The sequence below is a fragment of the Entamoeba invadens genome, assembly GCF_000330505.1.
Source record: "Entamoeba invadens IP1 unplaced genomic scaffold scaff_1105074725313, whole genome shotgun sequence".
Classification (NCBI taxonomy): domain Eukaryota; phylum Evosea; order Mastigamoebida; family Endamoebidae; genus Entamoeba; species Entamoeba invadens.
In genome coordinates, this window is record NW_004440263.1 from 29223 (window position 1) to 49873 (window position 20651).

The 20651-nt window shown below is 35.3% G+C and overlaps 8 protein-coding genes across 8 annotated transcripts; 5 read left to right on the forward strand and 3 right to left on the reverse strand.

Annotated features, from left to right (window-relative positions):
- Positions 1-172: 172 nt before the first annotated feature.
- Positions 173-1741, forward strand: EIN_474270 (hypothetical protein; the record flags this gene model as incomplete). The annotated part of the gene is made up of 2 exons (XM_004255558.1): positions 173-313; positions 449-1741. The coding sequence occupies 2 exons, from the start codon at positions 173-175 to the stop codon at positions 1739-1741; spliced, it is 1434 nt and encodes a 477-aa protein (XP_004255606.1).
- A 185-nt stretch (positions 1742-1926) lies between these two features.
- EIN_474280 (2-hydroxyacid dehydrogenase, putative) lies at positions 1927-2892 on the forward strand (the record flags this gene model as incomplete). Its single annotated transcript, XM_004255559.1, has 1 exon — positions 1927-2892. The coding sequence occupies one exon, from the start codon at positions 1927-1929 to the stop codon at positions 2890-2892; it is 966 nt and encodes a 321-aa protein (XP_004255607.1).
- A 139-nt stretch (positions 2893-3031) lies between these two features.
- Positions 3032-3917, forward strand: EIN_474290 (GTP-binding protein yptV1, putative; the record flags this gene model as incomplete). Its single annotated transcript, XM_004255560.1, has 4 exons — positions 3032-3116; positions 3169-3254; positions 3309-3595; positions 3779-3917. The coding sequence occupies 4 exons, from the start codon at positions 3032-3034 to the stop codon at positions 3915-3917; spliced, it is 597 nt and encodes a 198-aa protein (XP_004255608.1).
- Positions 3918-3970: 53 nt separating this feature from the next.
- EIN_474300 (hypothetical protein) lies at positions 3971-5803 on the reverse strand (the record flags this gene model as incomplete). The annotated part of the gene is made up of 4 exons (XM_004255561.1): positions 3971-4496; positions 4551-5245; positions 5313-5550; positions 5658-5803. 4 exons carry the CDS (start codon positions 5801-5803, stop codon positions 3971-3973), a joined length of 1605 nt encoding a protein of 534 aa, XP_004255609.1.
- A 933-nt stretch (positions 5804-6736) lies between these two features.
- Positions 6737-7683, reverse strand: EIN_474310 (ribosomal RNA methyltransferase, putative; the record flags this gene model as incomplete). The annotated part of the gene is made up of 2 exons (XM_004255562.1): positions 6737-7089; positions 7341-7683. The coding sequence occupies 2 exons, from the start codon at positions 7681-7683 to the stop codon at positions 6737-6739; spliced, it is 696 nt and encodes a 231-aa protein (XP_004255610.1).
- A 1253-nt stretch (positions 7684-8936) lies between these two features.
- Positions 8937-10121, forward strand: EIN_474320 (S-adenosylmethionine synthetase, putative; the record flags this gene model as incomplete). The annotated part of the gene is made up of 1 exon (XM_004255563.1): positions 8937-10121. The coding sequence occupies one exon, from the start codon at positions 8937-8939 to the stop codon at positions 10119-10121; it is 1185 nt and encodes a 394-aa protein (XP_004255611.1).
- A 959-nt stretch (positions 10122-11080) lies between these two features.
- Positions 11081-13510, reverse strand: EIN_474330 (vacuolar ATP synthase 98 kDa subunit, putative; the record flags this gene model as incomplete). The annotated part of the gene is made up of 1 exon (XM_004255564.1): positions 11081-13510. One exon carries the CDS (start codon positions 13508-13510, stop codon positions 11081-11083), a length of 2430 nt encoding a protein of 809 aa, XP_004255612.1.
- A 1468-nt stretch (positions 13511-14978) lies between these two features.
- EIN_474340 (GCC2 and GCC3 domain containing protein) lies at positions 14979-20637 on the forward strand (the record flags this gene model as incomplete). The annotated part of the gene is made up of 1 exon (XM_004255565.1): positions 14979-20637. A coding segment is annotated over one exon (5659 nt), but the record flags the coding sequence as incomplete, so codon positions are not given.
- Positions 20638-20651: the final 14 nt, after the last annotated feature.

Here is a 20651-nt window from a genome sequence, read left to right on the forward strand (position 1 = left end):
TTATGATTTATTTTAGTTTTATCATTTAATAAACATTAATACAAATAATTGAACAAAATAACCAAAAAAAGACTTTTTTTATGATTCTTTAACAAAAACTAAATAAATAAAATATTTTATTAAATTAAATAAAAAGAAAAGTTCAACTCAAAAAACGAAAAAAAAATCAATTATGTCATATCGAATACCAAATAACCCATTTTCAAATGGGTTAAAGTATCTTAGAAAGTTGAGGACGGAAAACAGGGCGCGTTTAATTGAAAAACGAAGACGTCTGAATGATTTAAATGCTTTAAGTGATACTCAAAACCAAGTTTGTGATTGTTATTTGAGAAACCATGTTTTATAATAAAAAAATAGTAATAATAAATTATAATGAATTACTGGTGGAATGAAACTATTTTTGGGCCAAGATAAAAAAGAAAAGTTAACTTTGAATCACCTGTAGGAAATCACTGCAGGACTCGCAGTCATATCACAAGGAGATATTAACGTTGGGTGTTCAATGATTCACTCAGTGATAGCAACAAGAAATGTTCAGATACCAGTACAACTCCAAACCGAAATACTCAAAAGACTAAATGAGGTGAATCAAATTATTACCGTTGAGTGGGTTTTAGAATTACTCCACGACTTGTCAATGTGTTTGGATGACACTTTGGTGTCATTGTTGGTCTCAACAAGGCTCTTCCAAATATTAAAAGAGAACTGCTTCCAAACATCAAACGTAAATAGGTTGGTACTTTCCCTCAACACAATGGCACTCATTCTTCAAAACAGACAGAATCTGAGAGACGAGTTTCTCTCACCACAACAACTGTTACAAATTCAAAGCATTTGCGCGTTTGGGTTGACAACTGAAAGCGCAGACATATTCAAAGCAATTGGATCTTTTCTCGCCGCGGTTGCGCACAATTTACCTCCCATTAGGGAAGATGTTGCCATGTTGGTGTACTCCCTATCTCTCACTTACTTCGAACAATCTTTTGGGGATGTTATGGCCATATTTTTAATCGTAATCAAAAACACAACGAAAAACTTCCCGAAAGTTATTGAGAGTGCTTTATCAAACGGAGTGATGCAGACGTTTGTGAACGTCATTATGTATGACAACGAAAAGTGCAAAGTTAGGGCTATTAAATTGCTTAGATCGTGGTGTGGACAAACGGATGAAATCTGGAATTCAATGGACTCGGCTGTTTTTGTTATATTCTCTATTGTCGAATGCTCTGAATCCCAGACGGTGTTTGAAGCTTTGAAGTTTTTGGGAATTGTCTCGTCTTCTTCTGTTTATGCCCAACGGCTTTTAAACGTGGTTGTAAGCAATAGAAAACACTTGTTGTTTTTCGAAAGTGTGTTGAGTGGTAGTTGCCTGCCACTTTGTTTCGGTGCAATCGATGTATTGTCAAACGTTTTTTACTGGAGTGGCGATTCAAAAGGGTTACCACAATTTGTTCGTGATTTGTGCAATTGCCAGATCGCTGAGGCAATTGCGAAATGTTTCCAAAAAGACGAACTCTGTGAACACCAAGAAACGTTCAAGAAGTTGGTGTGTATCACGAAATCCATTTTCGAGACTGTTGCGACCGAAAAGTGGCCAACACCGAATCCCATTGATATTTTTGAGAGCATCAATGGGCAAATTATGATGCCCAGAAACCTCCGGCTTGACCAAGGGTTATGTCATTTGGTTGCTCGTGTCAATTTGTATATGGAAAACAAAGAGGTGTTACTGCCATAATAATTGATGTTGTAACATTTCGTTTGTTATCGAACGATGGTGTATCGTAGAAATCGACTGCCAAAGCTTCTTATTTTACTTTTGTTTTCAAGTTTTTATTAAAAATGGCAATATCAATAGAATCTTCTGGACAATTATTTATGATGTTTAAAATAACTTGAATCGTCAAAACTCCATAAAGTATTATGTCAGGTGTCAATATCGTAATTCTTGATTATAAGACTTTGGGAGACACTCCCCTCACCACTATCACGCCCTTCGGGAAAGTAATCGTTCACCAAGTGACTTCCCAATCGGAAGTCCCAAAGTTTATTAGTGACGCCGATATAGTTCTTAACATTCGTACCAACTTGAACGCCGAGAATATGTCTCAAGCAAAACGGTTGAAATACATAGGTGTAATGGGCACTGGTTTTAATAACGTAGATATAGACTACTGCAAAGAACACAATATCGTTGTTACTAACGTCCCTGGCTATTCGACCAATTCCGTTGCACAAGTCACCTTCTCATTACTTCTCGAGTTATTGAATCACACCAGCAAACTCTCGGAGTATACAACAACAAAGTACGCAACAGAGGGCATCTCTATGCAAGAGAATTCGATTTTCGACTTCAAGGAAATTTGCAACAAAAAGTGGTGTGTAGTTGGATATGGGAAAATCGGTCGACAGGTGTCAAGGATAGCAGAGGCCTTTGGGGCGCAAGTCAGTTACTTCTCGACAACAGAGAAGCACGACGACGAAAAGATGCGTCGAGTGACTTACGAAGAGATGGTGACCGAGAGTGATATTATTACTATTCATTGTCCACTGAATGCTAAGACGAAGTACCTCTTTGGGACGAGTGCGTTTCTTAAGATGAAGAAAGACGTTGTCATCATCAATGTTGCTCGAGGTGGTGTTGTTAACACGGCAGAAATAGTAGAAGCTCTTAATAATAATACCATTGGAGGATATGGGACGGACGTGTATGAGGTCGAACCCATCGACCAGAACTCACCATTCTTTACTCTGAAAGATATGAAGAAAGTCGTCTTTACGCCACACATCGGCTGGACTAGTGAAGAAGCTCGTCGAGTTTTGATGTCTGAAGTTGGGAAAAACATTGAAGCGTATTTAAAGGGGGAGAGGAGGAATGTAGTCAACTGATGAATTGGAAACTTAGTAACTTCTGCATTTCTCATTTTTAATTAATAAATTTCAAAATTTCAAATTAATTTAATTCAAAATAAAAAAGCCGAATGTGTGAACTGAGGAACTTTAAAATGGCAATTGCAATTCAGAAACAATGGCAAGTAAATTAAAAATAGGATTAATAGGAGATGTTGGTGTTGGGAAGACAGCATTACTCCAGCGGTTTTGCTTTGGGACGTGTTTGTTACATTAATTTTTGTGAATTACCATGAGAAGAGGAGTAAGAGATAGACATCGACGAATACGACGCTACAATTGGGATTGAAACTTGTGACAAAAGTGTGAATGTGGATGGTAAATTGTATCAACTTCAACTCGTTTGTGATACTAATGAAGCTCATTATAATTCTATTAAGGTATTAATAAGATAGTGGGACACAGCTGGTCAAGAGAAGTATCACTCCCTTGTTCGTCTCTATTTCAAAGACATTAAAGGCGTCTTACTTGTCTTTCAAATCGACCGACAAGAAAGTTTCGATCATTGCAAGGACTGGCTCGACTTGTTTTATGGGAGCATTTCTTCGGGATTCACTCCACCAATTCTTCTTGTTGGAAACAAGTCCGACTTGATTGGGACTTCAACGCGAGTGCCAAAGGAGCTTATAGAGAAATTTGTGACGGAAAACAACATTGAGTATATAGAGACAAGTAGTAAAGCGTTTGTTATGTATTTTATTATATTTTATTAAATTTCTACTATATTCATAGTATAACAATTATATAGTAATTATATTATATTTATAGTATAACAATTGTATTGTATAATAATAGTATAATAATAGTTTATCAACAGTTTATTATAATAATAGTATATTGATAGTAGAACAAAACTAAAGATTAGCAACACTAATGTCCAAGAAGCATTTTCACAGTTATTAAAAGCTATAATTAATTTGAAACCAATATTTGTAGATCCAGGAGAAGACGAAGTGAAAATCACACAAACGAGTGAAGAGACGGACGGCGGATGTTTTTGTTAAATGAATGATTTTTTCTCATATAGATTTGAAAGGAATTGAATGACCAGTTTAAATCACTTAAAATCGGAGAAGTCTGAACTCTCAAAAGAGAAAGACCCGAAGTTGAAATTTTGGGATGAAGTGTTGTCTTTCTTAACGTCTTTGTTCTCAGAGACGGCGGCGCTTGGAGCGGAGTCGAAATCGCCGAAAGACACGTCATTGAAGTCAAAAGACTTTTCATTGAGTTCTTTTGATGGATTGCCTTGACTTGAAGACTCGAACGAACCAAACGAATTTTGAGAGTCAAAGTCAAACTTCATTTGAGTGTCTTCACTTTTTTTTGCTTTATTAGAGCTTTCATTACAGCCTTCGTTTTGTGAAGTATTGTCTAAGTATTCATCAACAACAAAATTTTGTTTCAGAGAAAAAGTAGTTGTTGGTTTCTTAGTGAAATAAATCGTTTTGTTTTCTTCTCGTGGTAATACGACTGATGTGACGTATTCATTGAATTCTTGAAAATCCGTCTTTGAAGAAGTCCACGTGAATAACATGATCATCATTTTGATGCCAAACATAAAAATGTCATATTTGTAGTGTTCGCTATGTGTTACTATTAATTTTTAATTGTTTTATTATTTATCTATAAGAACAAACGACACGGTTGTCTTGTCTAACTCAATCAATTTCCTTGTCAAGTTCTGATCTCCCACATATTTGGGGAATTCTTCCGTGTTTTTGTACTCATTAAATATATCGAAAACGTAATGTCTAAAAACAGAACTTTGGACGGTTGGGTTTAAAAAGAGTTCCAAAAACATGTCGAGGATTTTTTGGTCTTTCATTGTTATCAAAGAAGACGTGTTGTTTCGAGCTACAAACAAAACGAGATGTGCAAAGTATAAGATGTTTTCACTCACTTTTTTCACGTCACTCCCTAAAACAAAAGTTTTGACACGTTCCACGTTATTTTCAAAGACCGACAAAAACTCTTTTGGCACCACAAAACTATTTTCAAGGGGCAATAAAATCCTCAATATGTGGAGCATTTTCCCTTTGTTTTCGGGAGTTTCCTTTTCAAATGCCTCAAAGTAATTTGTGTTATTTCGGGCAGTAAATTCTAAATAAAGACTTTGAGTAATTATAGTATTCCAATCTATAATTTGATAGAAAATAAGTTCAATGTGTTCAATGAATTTTCCACACTCCACAAGGTTCAGTAATCGGTCCATCACACCTTTTGAGAAAAATTGTGAAGTAATTAAAAATATTAAGTAATTCGATTTAACGGGTTGGTCCAAAGTGTTAAACAAATGGTCAACCACTTCCGTTGATTTTTGTAATTGGTCCTTCTGATTGTTAGAAATATAATACATTTTATTATAATAAATACTATACCACAAGTTAAAGAGAACAAACAAAGTCTTGGTACTTATGGAACGCAGTGAATACTGTGACCAAATTATTCACAATGATCGTGTCGACTGTATCAACAAAGGTTTTAAAGAGTTTTTGTATATGCTCTTCTTTCGCAACAACAGTCGTCTGAATGATTTCAACATCAAGTGAGAAGGTCTGAGCCGCCATCGCACCCAAAGTACTCTTGTCTGTACAAATGTACTCGACACATTTCTCGACGTTGTTGTCTTGAAGAACACTGTCAGTTAGAGTATCTACGTATGAACAAAAAGTATAGTATAAAATAGTTTTAGTATAGCACATGGTTGAACCTCTAGGTATAGTTTTAATGTATAGTTAACAAACTAAGCAATTAGATCAGTGTTTGACTTCAACTCAAGAAGGTAATGAGCGTCGTCAAACAGCTTCTCAAGTGTGCACTCGGGACTTTTTAACAGTGAGTCGATTGTGGATGAAACGATCGAAGCGCCTTGTGTTGACCAGAAATCCATAAACTTTTTGAGTTCTTGTGAATAACATAATTAATTTTTGGGTTGAAAATGTTTTTCTTTTTTCTTTTTCTTTTTCTTTTTCTTTTTATTTGTTTTTTTTCTTTAAATTAGCCCTTCAAGTCCTAAAATAATTTTAGTCACTATTCATTGGCATCTTCGACTTTTTTGTGTAAAATATTTTCAACCTAATTTAATAACAAAAAATATAAAAATGTTATTTCATTTTCCATAATTCTCAAACGTTTCAACGAAAGTTTGCGTTTCTGTAAAAAATGCGATGAACCTCTCCACTGAAAACGTTCCGCCCAACGCAAAATCAGCTGCAGAGAACTCAAAATTTCCTTTAAAAGCAAACTTAATAGTTGGCACAACTAAAGATAATGATTTTCTAATAGTAAACGCGTCTTCAATAGAAATGACGGTGTCATTCTCGTCGAAAAAAAATTGGCATCGAGCCTCGTTTTTTATTTGATGAATAACTAAAGGTTTCCGTTTTTCATTAATAAATTTGAAAATGGAGATATTTGAAGCTAAAAAACAACTATTATTGATTTTCGGAGGTACTGAAGGGATGAAAATGCCTATTATATTCTTATTTGTGACACAAAAGAGGAGGTGAACATTACGACGCCCCTTTATAGTGCTGAAAAGTGTTTCCGAGTCGAATGAATGAACCTCGCTATTAAATAGCTCGATGCACCGTTCCGGCAATTCAATCTCCCCACATCCTTTTTGAAAATCATTTAATAATCCGGTTTTTTCTTTTTGAGTTTTCAAATCTGGAACGCCTTTCACCAGATTGATCACACCGTAGTTGTTGATGTTTGAAATTGTCAAATTCATTTTTCTTTTTTAGTCCACTAACAATTTCACGTTAGATATATTATTCATTTTGATACAACTAACCATTAAAAATAGTACAATATTATTCTCTTAAAAATCTAATTCAACCTTCACCGATTCTGTTTTCCGTGACATAACTCTCTTTGTCAATCTCAAGTCCGCCAGATTTTCAGGGACGTCCTTGATTGTACACGTGTCCGCATTTTTAAATCCCTTACAAACCACAAAATGTTCAAAACTGGCGGAACGAGAGCTGTCTGGTTTATAAATAGTGACGCTTTCGAAAACCGATTTGAACTGGAAATACAAATGAGGGTGTTCCCCTTCAACAAAAATCTTTGCCACAAACGACCCACCACTTTTTAAAACAACTGCCATGATCGAAAATGCTGCTTGCATCAATATCCATTGGTTTGCTTCGTCAATGTCATGAACTCCTGTCACTTTGTTTGAGTAGTTGTAATATTGTATTATAATATTTAATTTATTTATGGTTTAACAAATAGTTGAAAATAATGTACTATAAAAATAGTTTGTATATAATATACTTTATTTTTACTATAATTTAAACTATAAATATATTAAAATGTATAGTTAAACAATATAATAAAATGAATTATATATTGTTCTATTTCTAACTGATTGAAATTGTATTATAAATTATGATACAATAACTAATACGTATAGTACAAACCGTCTGGTGCCCCATCACAGATGACCAAGTCCGCCTTACCGTCAACGAAATGCGACATGACCTCCTTAGCCGTCTTGCCTTTTGTTATATCACCCTTAACAAGTGTCACCCCATCGATAGGAGCAATATCTTGAAGATCAACCGCTACAAGGGTTCGTGGCTCCTCAATTGATGAACTTAAAACTTGACTCCAACTGCCTGGCGCAGCACATAAATCAACAACTTTGTGGACATTCGAAAAGATGTGGAAATCCCGTTCGACGTCGATCAGCTTGAAAGCGGAACGCGCGCGATACCCCTCTTGTTTTGCATGTCGATGATACTTATCTATTGTTCCTTTCATGTCGTGATAATAAGGTTAATAAGTTGTGGTATTTTTCTTTGTCTATCAGTATCTTATTTGTTTTACCTTTGTAATTAGAGGGAATTTCACTAAGATTTCTGTGTTTGAAATGATTCAAAAAACTCATTTGTGATAAATTAATATCTTAGTCATTTCTATTGTTATTTGATAATTTAATTGCGTAAGATTTTTATTTTGAAAAAAACAATAAAACTTAATTATTAATTGATACTTGATTGATATTAATATTAATCAATTCAACATACAGACAAACAGTCAATTAAAAATAATTGTTGAATAATATAATAATTTTATTATAATTTAATAGTTAATTATATTTTTAACTGCTTATTACTGAAATTATAACTAATAAAAAAAGAATTAAATATCGAACTATTTCAATAACATAAATGAGATAATAAAAAAACCATAACAAAATGTTTTTAAATCTTTCAATTGTATTTTATTATTCTTTTTTTTTCTATGTCTATTTGTTATAATTAATTAGGTAAACAAAATCCACTATTGTCGTTACATGATTGATTATAATAAAAAAATAACAGTAAAATAATAACAGTTGGTATTATAATAAAATGGTTTTTGTTAACCCTTAAATAAACTATAACAAAACTTTATAAATCTCCTATTTCATTGAAATAAACTATTAATAAATTATATAAAATGGTACATTATTGTTTCAAAAACAATTCTTCAAAAAATGGCATTTTATCTGATATTGGATATTTTTCCCGTTATTTTGCGGTTTTCATATTCAAAACAATTTATAAGTAATTACAACTGTTATGCTTTTTGAAAGTCCTTCTTTTTCATTATATCGGATAGTTTGTGATAACTGTTTGCTTTATTAAATATATATTTTGAAAAATCAATTCAAATTATTAACCGATAAATTTCAAATAATTTCACTTTTAAAAATGCCAAAATGCCGAATTGCGAAATCCCTTTTTCAGTCTTTATTTTTACTTTAATTTAGCCTTTTTGATGTGTAAATAAACGGGAAAATGTCCAAAAAATGCCAAAATTTCAACACCAAACGACTCCAAACTAAAATTAAAGTTAAAATAATTCATCACTCATTTACGAGTTAATTATTAAAAAAAATAAACTTTGTTTTTAAAGAAAATGTGGATTGTTTTTGTTGTTGTGAAGATGAAATCAAAGTTTTTTATTACAGCATACGTGTTAGGGTTTCCAAAATATATAAAAACGTTTTTTGGAAATTGATTACTCAAATGCCAAAGAGGTTCTTGTTCACGTCTGAGTCTGTTTCAGCTGGGCACCCAGACAAGATGTGTGATCAAGTCTCTGATGCCATCTTAGATGCGTGTTTGAAGCAAGATCCTAATTCATATGTAGCTTGTGAGACTGCAACGAAGACTGGAATTATCATGTTGTTAGGTGAAATCACGACATCTGCCAAAATCGATGTTCAGTCTATTGTTAGAAATGTAGTGAAGGATATTGGATACGACGACACGTCGAAAGGATTTGATTATCACACATGTGCAGTGTTGTCTTGTTTGGAACAACAAAGTCCAGACATTGCTAATGGCGTCCACGTGGCTAAGAAAGACGAAGACATTGGAGCGGGTGACCAGGGTATCATGTTTGGATATGCCACTGATGAATCGAAGGAAATGATGCCATTGACACACGTCTTAGCTTCGAAATTAGTGATGAGACTTGAAGAGTGCAGGAAGAAGGGAATTATATCATGGCTGAGACCAGATGCAAAGACACAAGTCACTTTGGAGTATGAGGACAATGACGGACATTTAACTCCAATTCGAGTCCACACCATTGTCATCTCTACACAACACTCTCCGGAAGTCACTAATGAAGAGATTTCTAAGACACTCGAAGAAGAAGTCACTAAGAAGGTCATTCCAGCGGAGTTGATTGATAGCAACACACTCAGATTCTATAACCCAAGTGGAAGATTTGTCATTGGAGGTCCAATGGGCGATGCTGGACTCACTGGAAGAAAGATTATTATTGACACATATGGAGGATGGGGGGCTCATGGTGGAGGAGCTTTCTCTGGAAAAGATTCATCGAAAGTAGACAGAAGTGGGGCTTATTGTGCTAGATGGATTGCAAAGAGTCTTGTGAATGCTGGGTTGTGCAAGAGAGCACTTGTCCAGTTGAGTTATGCCATTGGTCTTTCACATCCATTGAGTGTCTATGTTGACACATACAAGACTGGTGTTATTCCTGATGAGAAAATCGTCGACATTGTCAACAAGAACTTCGATATGCGACCAGGTATGATCATTAAGAACCTTAAATTGAGAAGACCAATATTCCAGAAAACTGCAGCTGGTGGACATTTCGGAAGAAATGATCCAGACTTCTTGTGGGAAGTACCAAAGACTCTTGAGATGCCAGAGGATGTTCGAGCTGTGTTAAAGAATTAAATAAACGTTATTCGTCCTATTTTTATTAATAAAAACATTAAAAAAAGTTTTTAAAAAAAGCAACAAAATGAATTTTAAATACTATAACAATTTTTAAACTATATTATTATAATTAAATTATTAATTATAATATCATTATATATATGTTCCAAACTTTATTTCACACAATTAATTAATAATAACTATTAACTCATTTAGGTATAAAATAACTGGCTTTAACTATTCTATTTGTTTATTTAACAAAGACCTCAAACAATTCCAGCCAAAAGTAATTAAGAAATTTATTTAATTCTTAAACATTGTCTATTTAATAATAACATAACTAATTTATTATAATACAATGAATTGATAATGAATTTCAATATATTTTTGTAAATCAACAATACCAGTCAAAAGTGTTTCTATTTTATAATTAAACTTAAATACTCATCTATTTGTCATAAAGTAGAATGTGAAATTGTTTTTTTATTCCACAAACAATCCAAATTCAAGAATATATTTTTAAATGAAGGACCAGTTATCTATTTGTTGTATAAAAATATACGTTATTGATTGTAGTTATTTTATAATAAAATTATTATATTTACTAGAATTGTCTTTTTAAAAAAATAGAAATAGAAAAATAGGAAATAAAAGTATTTATAAATATTATTAGTTAACTTTTAGTTGGTATTTTCAAAATGTGTATAGTTTTAATAGTATTAGAATAATTAAAAAAATATTTGTCAAAAACAAAGGTTGGGTATAAAAACAAAAAAATTTGTCGTCTAATCGCCACCATGATGAAAAACATGTATGATTACCATGATAATGCAGGCACTTGTTTCTGAGTGGTCTATATCATCAAATTACATTCTTTTACCTTGTGATAGTCAGTGGCTTTGCACTTAATGTTTAGTCACTGTATTGAAAGCAAAGAGTGATAATAATAATAATGACCCATCAAAAGTAAATTACTTTTATTGTCTGCTATCAACTTGATCGAAGAACGACTTTCTTGGCTCCAACTTAATTGGAGTGAATGGCACACCATCTCCGACATAGAACTTATTTTGGAATTCGATCCAGTGCAATCTGAGGGTATGTAAGAAAGCAGAGAGTGATTCCATTCCAATTAAAATTGCCAAAGTGATCATAGCCCACACAGCGAATCCGACAAAGATAGTCACGCAGATCTTCATCCCGAGCAACAAGTAGAATACGTTCTCCAAGAAGACAGCGCTAAGTTCCGCGTGTGCGAGTGATAACGCCCACAGTCTGAGATATGATGCTGTATTTGAGATACATCCAAGTACAAATTCGATGCCATGAATCGAGTTAAAGATGATGATTTCCATCAAAGAGTTTCCTTCTTCATTATCTTCTTCCTCTTCTTCTCCACTTTCTTTCTTCTCCTCTTTCACTTGGAATATCAAACTGTCCGTATCCGTCGCTGGGGGCACCATATTATCTTCAAACATCGATTCTTCCGTATTCCCTCCTTCTGAAAGGAGTGGCCGACACTCGGGAAGTGCTTTTTGGTGTTTTCTGAGTCGGTAATATAAAATCGCTGGTTTAGGTACAAACATGAGGATTAACGAGATGATGACCAGCACCAACAAAATTGGTTCAATGACTTCCTGTCCACTATAAATATGGTTTTCTTCAGTGACAATCCCAAAGTTCTGGAACATCTCCAAAAAGACGTTCGTCAGCATTGGCGCACCTTCTTGGAACGGCGCACACCATTTGAAGATGATTAAGAAGCACAAATATCCAAAGGAACAGATCATGAAGATCATCTCAGGGATCCAATGGAACCAAATGTTGATGTATTTCTTCATATGGATGTAATTGAAGAGCGACAGAATGATACCAAAGATCATATGGAAGACACCAATTAAGATCGACAACTTCATCTTCAGCGAATTCAAATAGTACAACTCGTTGTTGGACGACTTCCAAATGGGATCAACTCCAAAGTAATAGATGTAACCATTATCAGAACGCTCGTACACCCCTTTACTCTCATTCTTCACATCCCACGCAGTCCCAAAAAAGTCAATGGAGAACCCAAAGAACTCGTTGAAGAGACACCCGCAGTACATCGAGTACAATCCCATCAACATTAACAGATACCGCGCATCAAATAACATCACAAAGATGTCGTTCATCGCTTTCCCTTGTAACTTCTTCGCAAAGATGATGAACGACAAGCCAAACAAGAAGATGAAGAAGCCGTGCCCACAATCGGAAAACATCACACCAAAGAGCCACGGGAAGGTGACGATATTCAACCACGCCGTGTTGATCTCTCCATAGTGCGGCGTACCATATGAATCCGTCAAGTCTTGGAAGGTCTGTGTGAACGAATTCGTCTTATTAAAAGTCGGGACAATAGCTTTAGGGTGTGGGGGGATAGGGGTGAACACGGGGGACATATTACTTTGGTCCAATTGCCCCAGTTTTTGGACAATATCATCAAAGCGAGCGGACGGATACCAACACTCTCCTGTTAATGTTTGTCCTCTATCGACTCGGAACATATTCAAAGTGAAGTAAATGAGTTTCTCACGTGTTACTGTCTCTTTCCAGTCTTCTAATTTAATTGCTATTTTCTTTAATAATTCTCGCTTCTGCTTGGTACTCCCTTCAAAGAGTTCAGACAACGTTTGTTTACTATTCAAAGCTTCTTCAACAAAATTGCGACGTTCAAGCTGATCTAAAGGAACTTTAGTGTACATTCGAACACCTAATGATTGACACGACTTGGTGATCCGGACTTCTAAATCATCGCCTTGGAATAACACTAAGAAGTTCCGTAAATTTGAGTTCTCCGACAAATCAGTCGATTTAATCAAAACAAGTCCTCGTGAGATTCGCCATATCAGTCGTTGGATGGCATCGTATTTGGTCTTCTCAACTACTCCAATGACATACTTCAAACCACCAACACTGATATCCGCCATGTTCTCAAATAAATTGTCCATGTTACTTGAGACTAATAAACCCTCTTCTAACTTCTCTAACTCATTCTCATTGATCGTACAATCAGACTCTATTTGCTTCAATTCCTTCTCTAAAGACTCCATCCGTAACTCTAAATTCTCAGTGGACTCCCGCTCCGTATCAAACACTTCAGAAATGCGCTGGAATTTTAAACCACCAAAGTCAGGACGTTCTTCCTCTTTGGTTATCATCTCATTGAAGTACCGCATTTTCCGCTCTAATTCATCACAACGCTTTAACTCGTTGCAATAACGACGGTTGAAACTTAACTCAGTACTATTCAAGTCAACAAATTGAACACAATTTAACTCACCTATTAATTGAATGGTCTCCTCAGCTACACTCATGGGCACGATTAACTGACCATATGAGACTAACTGTGATCGGATTAACTCTCCCATCTTATCTGGGGTTTTGAAGATGTGAAAGTTCTTTTTCTGTGTGCTTGGACTATCTTGTATTTTATTATAAAAACAAAGTTAAGTATTGTTGGTTAAAATTATTAATAATTAACTTGTGTATAATATAAATTAAATATATTGTTTTGTTTTAATAAACAAGTCTGTGAAAAAACTTTTTATAATCGATTTTGGAGGAGGAATTTGGAAAGTTTTAAGAATTTTTTGGAAAAAATTGGGAAATATTCTCTTAATTCTTTTTTTTAGTAATGAAATTAATTTATTATAATTTATTGTCTGGTTAAAAAACAATTATTATTAAATATAATTTTGTTACTATATTTGAAAATTATATATTATGTCTAATATATTTATATATATTTATTAAAATAATATGTTATGTATAACAAAAAATTATATCTAATAATTTAAGTTTAGGTTTTTATTATAAAATAATTATATAAAAATTATTTTTTTCTAATAATATGGTAATTCAATTATATATCTTATATAATAATATAATAATATTATATAGTAAAATATTACTAATTAACTAATTAGTCATATAATTATAGTTATTTTTAATTATTTTTAATTATTTTTTGAAAAAAGACTTTATAATAACATTTTTAAAATATTATTAGATCCTTTGTTTTAATAGTATTAGATTGGTTAAAAAATTTATATTAAAATTAAAACATTTTGGTTTAATCAACTTTGTAAAACTGAATTATTTTTAATTGAATAATTCATTTTTTCAAAGTATAATTAGAAAATCAAAATATTTCCATAGATTGTTTTTGACCATTTTTTTATCGGAAATGGGTTTTAAATGGAGGTATTTTTATGATTATTCTAGCTTTAATTTAATTAGATCAACCAAATTAAAAAAAAATAAAACCGATAAAACCACAACAATTCTTGTCAAAAAAAGATTGATTCAATCATGTTTAGCACCAATATTTTTATTATTACTATTATTATATGATAATATTATTAATAACTTATAATAAAAAAACAGTTAAATTTTTTTGTCTAATCAAAAATAATATTTTAGGAAATCTCCCGTATTTTACTACAAAATCGGCGCAAATGTTTATCGAAAAGTTATCCCACCCAACAAAAACTCTCAATTGTTATATAACTATTTGTCGTACTTCTAATTTGCCCCAAATTTCCTTTGACATCGGGTGCCTTTGTAAGTAAACGAATTCCCATAAATGTAATAATTAATAAATTCCATATAGTATCGTGTTTTTAATAATTAAAAAATAATTGAATTGATTTAAAATATGTTTTTGGGATACAAAGAAATTGCTTTCAATTTCTTTTCATTTTGAAAGGGACCAATAAGATAATAAAAACAATAAATGTATTGCATTGAAGTTTGATGTTGTTTCTTCTTCTTTTTATTTTATTGACTGTATACGCCACGTTAAAGTCTGCATGTCCAGCAGGTCAAATTCCTTTTATGGACGGTTGTATGGAATGTTTTATGGGGTCATATGCTCCTGCGGGCGCAACATCTTGCAAGGACTGTCCTGTTGGCACGATGGTGAATGACAACCACAGTGGATGTAACGCGTGTCCTCCGGGTACTTTTGCGGCAAACACGGGTTCTTATTATTGTGACCATTGTGGGGCGGGGCAATACACTTCGACTAGTGGTTCGACTTCATGTAAAAAGTGTACTTCGGGGTATTACGCGTCTTCTGGTGCAACTTCTTGTACAAAGTGTGCTGCAGGTACTTATTCAGTTGGGAGTGTTGGGTATTGTACTCCATGTAGTTCGGGGTATTATTCATCCACTACAGGCGCCACATCATGCACCAAATGTGCAGTTGGGTATGTTTCATCTTCATATCCATATCCAACGTCATGTACCCAATGTAAAGCTGGAACGTACACAAACAGTGACAATTCGTATTGTACGGCGTGTCCGTATGGGACCTACTCTAAAGATTCTGCAACGTCTTGTACAACATGTCCTGCAGGAACTTACTCTGGACTGACTTGTACATCTTGTACAACTTGTGTTAAAGGCCAATATTCAGAAGCAAAGTCAATTTGGTGCTCTGATTGTCAACCAGGAACTTATTCCTCAGTCGATGGGGCTTCTTCATGTTCAAAATGTGCTGCGGGGTATACATCTTCTATGAGTTCTTCTATATGTACTATGTGTTCTGCAGGAACTTATGCCGCGACTGCTGGTTCTCCAACATGTACAAATTGTTCAACTGGTTCCATTTCTGTAACTGGTGCAATAGAGTGCACTAAATGCCCAGCAGGGACGTATTCTGTGAATAGAGTTTCCTGTGAAAATTGTGGGGCTGGGACGTATTCAATTCTTGGGTCTGGATCTTGTACATCTTGCAGTCCTGGCACATTTTCTAATACAACACGACTTTCTTCGTGTTACAAATGTCCTGCTGGATATTACAATCAGCAATATAATCGTACAAATTGTGACGCTTGTCCTTCTGGAAGTTTTTCATCTTCAGAGGGGTCTTCACAGTGTACTGGGTGTGCAGCGGGATATTATGCGACTTCTGCTGGAAGTGTATCATGTAACAAATGTACTTTGGGGTACATATCTGCTGCAAATGCTACTAAATGTATTATCTGTCCTGCTGGGACATATTCAAACTCAGATGGGACTTCTTGTGTCAAGTGTTCTGCTGGGTATTATTCAGGGAGTGGGGTGTCCACGTGCACTCAGTGTCCAACAGGGAAATACTCCTCCTCAACGGGTTCATCGACGTGTTCTTCATGTGCATCAGGGACTTATGCAGACACACTTGGTACTATTAATTGTACTCAATGTAGTGCGGGGTATTATTCAAATACAGGAGCATCGGTATGTACCAAGTGTCCTCTTGGGACATACTCAAGTTTAAAAGGATCGAGTTCTTGTCTTAAATGCCCAAAAGGACACTTTACATCAAGTGAAGGTTCTACCTCATGTAATGCGTGTGCGACTGGTACACATGCTTCCACTGAAGGATCTTCAACTTGTGAAAATTGTGAGAGTGGACAATATACAAATGTCACAGGAACAATTGATTGTACTTTGTGTCCGTTGGGATATTATTCAAATGGAGGTGCTTCCCAGTGCACCGCTTGTTTGGTTGGGACATATACACCCACAACTGGAACATCCGTTTGTGTCAGTTGCACATCCATAAGTTGTAAGACCTGTATGTCTACAACGGGAAAGTGTACTTCGTGTAATTTGGGTTATTCATTTTCGGAATCAACAGGATGTTCTATATGTCCTGCTTCGTATTACTCGATAGGAGGGACTTCTTTGTGTTCCAAATGTGAGACAAACAGTTATTCGTTAATTGGGTCATCAAAGTGTTCAATGTGTTCATCAAGTTGTAACACATGTAATCAAACGAATGGCGATTGCACATCGTGTTTTGCTGGGTTTGCACTTAAAGATGGAAGTTGTGGAGGATGTGCCAAAGGCAAATACTCTTCAAATGGGGAGTGTCTTGCATGTCCTGAAATGACATACACTGATAAAGAGGCGAGTCCATATTGTGAAAATTGCAATTCGACATGTCAAAGTTGTGACAAAACAACAGGTGAATGTACTTCATGTGCAGCAGGGATGGGTATATCATCAATGGCCTGTTTGACGTGTGTTGCAGGTACTTACAGTACGCCAAGTTCTCTTTGTGAGATGTGTCCGCTTGGGACTTATTCATCAACACAGAAGAGTACTCAATGTTCCAATTGTGTTGATGGCACATATACGAACACCCAAGGCTCACAAATCTGTAAAACATGTAGCAAGTTGTGTCGTGGACCATGCGATAAAGTAACTGGAAACTGTTTGAGTTGTGTTGATGGTACAGTACTTTCGAGTGGTGTTTGTGTTGAGTGTAAAGCGGGTACAAAGTCGAATCAAAACACGAAAACGTGTGACAATTGCCAACCGGGCACATACTCTGGGAGTATGTATTCTGAATGTAAAAGTTGTGGTGAGATGACTTACTCTCTTTCGGGTGCTTCTTCATGTTCATCATGTGACTCAAAATGTGTTGGGTGTATATCCACCAATGGTAACTGCATTAGTTGTGTTTCTGGGTATGGTTTGTCATCAGGAAAGTGTCTTATTTGTTTGAGTGGAACACGTTCATTGTTTTCACGATGTGTCAGTTGTGAAGAAATGACGTATCAAGACGTCGAGGGCCAGACAGAGTGTAAAATGTGTGATATATCATGTGCAAGTTGTGATGCTATAAGTGGGAAATGCAAGAGTTGTACAAGTGGGTATGGATATAGCAATGGGGCGTGTGTACAATGCGATGAGCTGAAGTATTCCCTTGGTGGAACAACACAATGCCAGCAATGTTCCACCCTATGCCAACGATGTGATAGAAAAAGTGGGGCATGCACCACATGTGAAGATGGTCAAAAGAAAATGAACAACATATGTGTCTCATGTTGCTCAACAGGCAACTGTGCTTTTTGTGATGAAAATGCAGTCGAGAGCAGTCGGGTGTGTTCTGAATGCAAAGAAGGGTATTACCGAGAAAGTACTGGAGAGTGTCAACCGTGCTCATCACTTCACCCAAACTGTATAAAGTGCTCACAGAAAACAAAAGAGTGTCTTTCATGTTCAGGCAATTTAATAGTCAATGGCGACACGTGTATTTCGTGTGAAAGTGGAAAGGTGAAGAGCACAGATACGACGTGTGTAAACATCTATGATGCCATTCCAATGTGTCAAAGAGGTGATTATATTAACAATGAGCAGGTCTGTAATGTATGCTTCCCGCCTTATTATGTAACAGCAGGAAAAAAGTCGTGTTCACTTGCTTACACGGACACAACACACTACAACAATAGTAGTGCAACAAAGAAAGATAACATAAATGGGTGTACACACCAAGTAAATGATGTGTGTTATTTGTGTACCTCAAACTGCGTGTTAATAAGTGGAGTCTGCAATAACAAGAGCACAGACTGTACAACATATTCCACACACGGCTGTGAAAGTTGTGTCACAGAAACTATTACTTCAACTGGAAAGTGCACAAGTGGAGACAAATGCAAATACACGGCCACCACAGCAGATAAATCAGTCTGCTTGTCATGTACTGATGACAAATTGTGTGGTATTGCGGATGCCAATTGTGAAGTTTCACGGAATGGGTACTGCTTTGCTGGAAAAAGTGGGTATTACACAACTCGACAGGACAGTGTAGAGCCATGTAGTAGTGCAGTTTGTACATTTTCTGGTGATTTAGTAAAAGATTTGAAGTGTAGTAACACTACTGTTTTGAGCGATGATGTATGTATTGAAGATGATAATTGTATTACTAAATCTGGTAGTGATTCTGTCAAGTGTACATCAAGTTACCATATTACAAAAGCCAAATGTGTATCAAATAGTGTGCATTGCCTTCTTGAGAACAGTAAAATATGTATTAAATGTGGCAGTTCAATCAACGTTAATGGGGTGTGCACAGACAGCACCTCAATTCATTGTGCTGTATACGACAATGTGTGTGTTACATGTGATCCCGGGTATTATCGAGATGTTGATGGGTGCAAAGAGAAGAGTGGGTTCTCATTGAATTGTGGAGTTATATCTTCCCTCAAACAGAAGTGTGTTGAATGTGAAGTTGGCTTTGTTTTAAGTGGCATTTCATGTGTTATTATGACAAACGATACAGAAACACAAGATAATATAACAAAGGATTTTATAAGTAAAACAACAATAAAAGAAGACAGCACAGATCATTGTCAGGAGTCTACCAGTAAAGGGTGTCTTCGATGTGAAAGTGGGTATTATTTGAGTGATGGGGGGTGTGTCGTATGTGTATATCCCTGTGTATATTGTTCAAATAGTACCTTCTGTACAAAGTGTGATTCGTACTCGTACGCAAATAGTGAAGGTAAATGCACAGAAATTAACGCACTTGTTTCTGTCTGTAATGTGCTGATGTCCACATATCGTGGGTGTGTTGTATGCAAAGAGGGATACATGAGATCGGCGGATGGCACCACATGTGAGCGTTGTGACATTTCTTGTAAAAGTTGTACGAACGAAGGAAGTTGTATTCTCTGTAATGACACGTTTTATCGTATTCCATCTAACCCCACAAAGCTGTGTTTACCACAGAGTGAGTTAATTGGGTGCACCAACACGACTACGAGCGGGTGTACACAATGTGAAGTGGACTATTTTGTCTTCGAACAACAGTGTTCAAAATGTAAAGAAAATTGCACTTCATGTGACAGTATTGATGAGTGCACTGCTTGTATTGAGTCCCACATCCTACTGTCTGGTGGTTGTTCACACTTTTCAGCAGTCCAGCACTGCACTCGGTCTTCCAATAGTTTCTGTGACACTTGTGAGAGTGGGTTTAAATTAAGTGTAGATAAAATGAGTTGTCAGCCATATACCAATTATGGAGTCTACATTGGTGTTCCCTTAACAGTGGTTTTTGTCGTTCTAGTGATAGTTGTAGTTCTTGTAATTGCCGTTATTATATTTCTAATTCGTCACAAGGAGAATAAGAAGTTAGAAAATGTCTGTGTCTTCAAGATGAGTCGCTCAAATATAGCAATGAACTTATTAGAAGGGAACATTTTGACAAACAAAAAATCGTTGACCTTTAGTGACGAGAGCGAAGTTATACCCGTTGAATCTGAGAGTAGAGAGCTTCTCTGTATTGGATACAAAGGAACAAGTATAATGAAAGTCCAAATGACAACTCGTGGTGGATGCGACAAATATTCCATTCGCACAGTCCCACAACTTGTTACATTAAAAAAAGGAGAGGCGTGTGAGTTTGAGGTATTTATAGTTCCACATTGTACAATGAAACTACAAGACGAACTTATGATAGTTACTATGGACATTCAAAAGGGGGAGACGTCTTATGTTTCCATTAAAATCGAACCCACCACTGAAAACTCGACTAAACTTGATTATGACGAGTTGATTGAAGACTCCAAATTGGGAGAAGGATCCTTTGGAATTGTATATAAAGGCACTTACCGAGGGAAGTGTGTTGCTATAAAGAAGATGAAAGAAATCTCTTTGGAAGATCAAGAACAGGCGATAGAAGAGTTTAAAAAGGAGGTGGATATGTTAGATAAGTTCCGGAGTGATTATATAGTT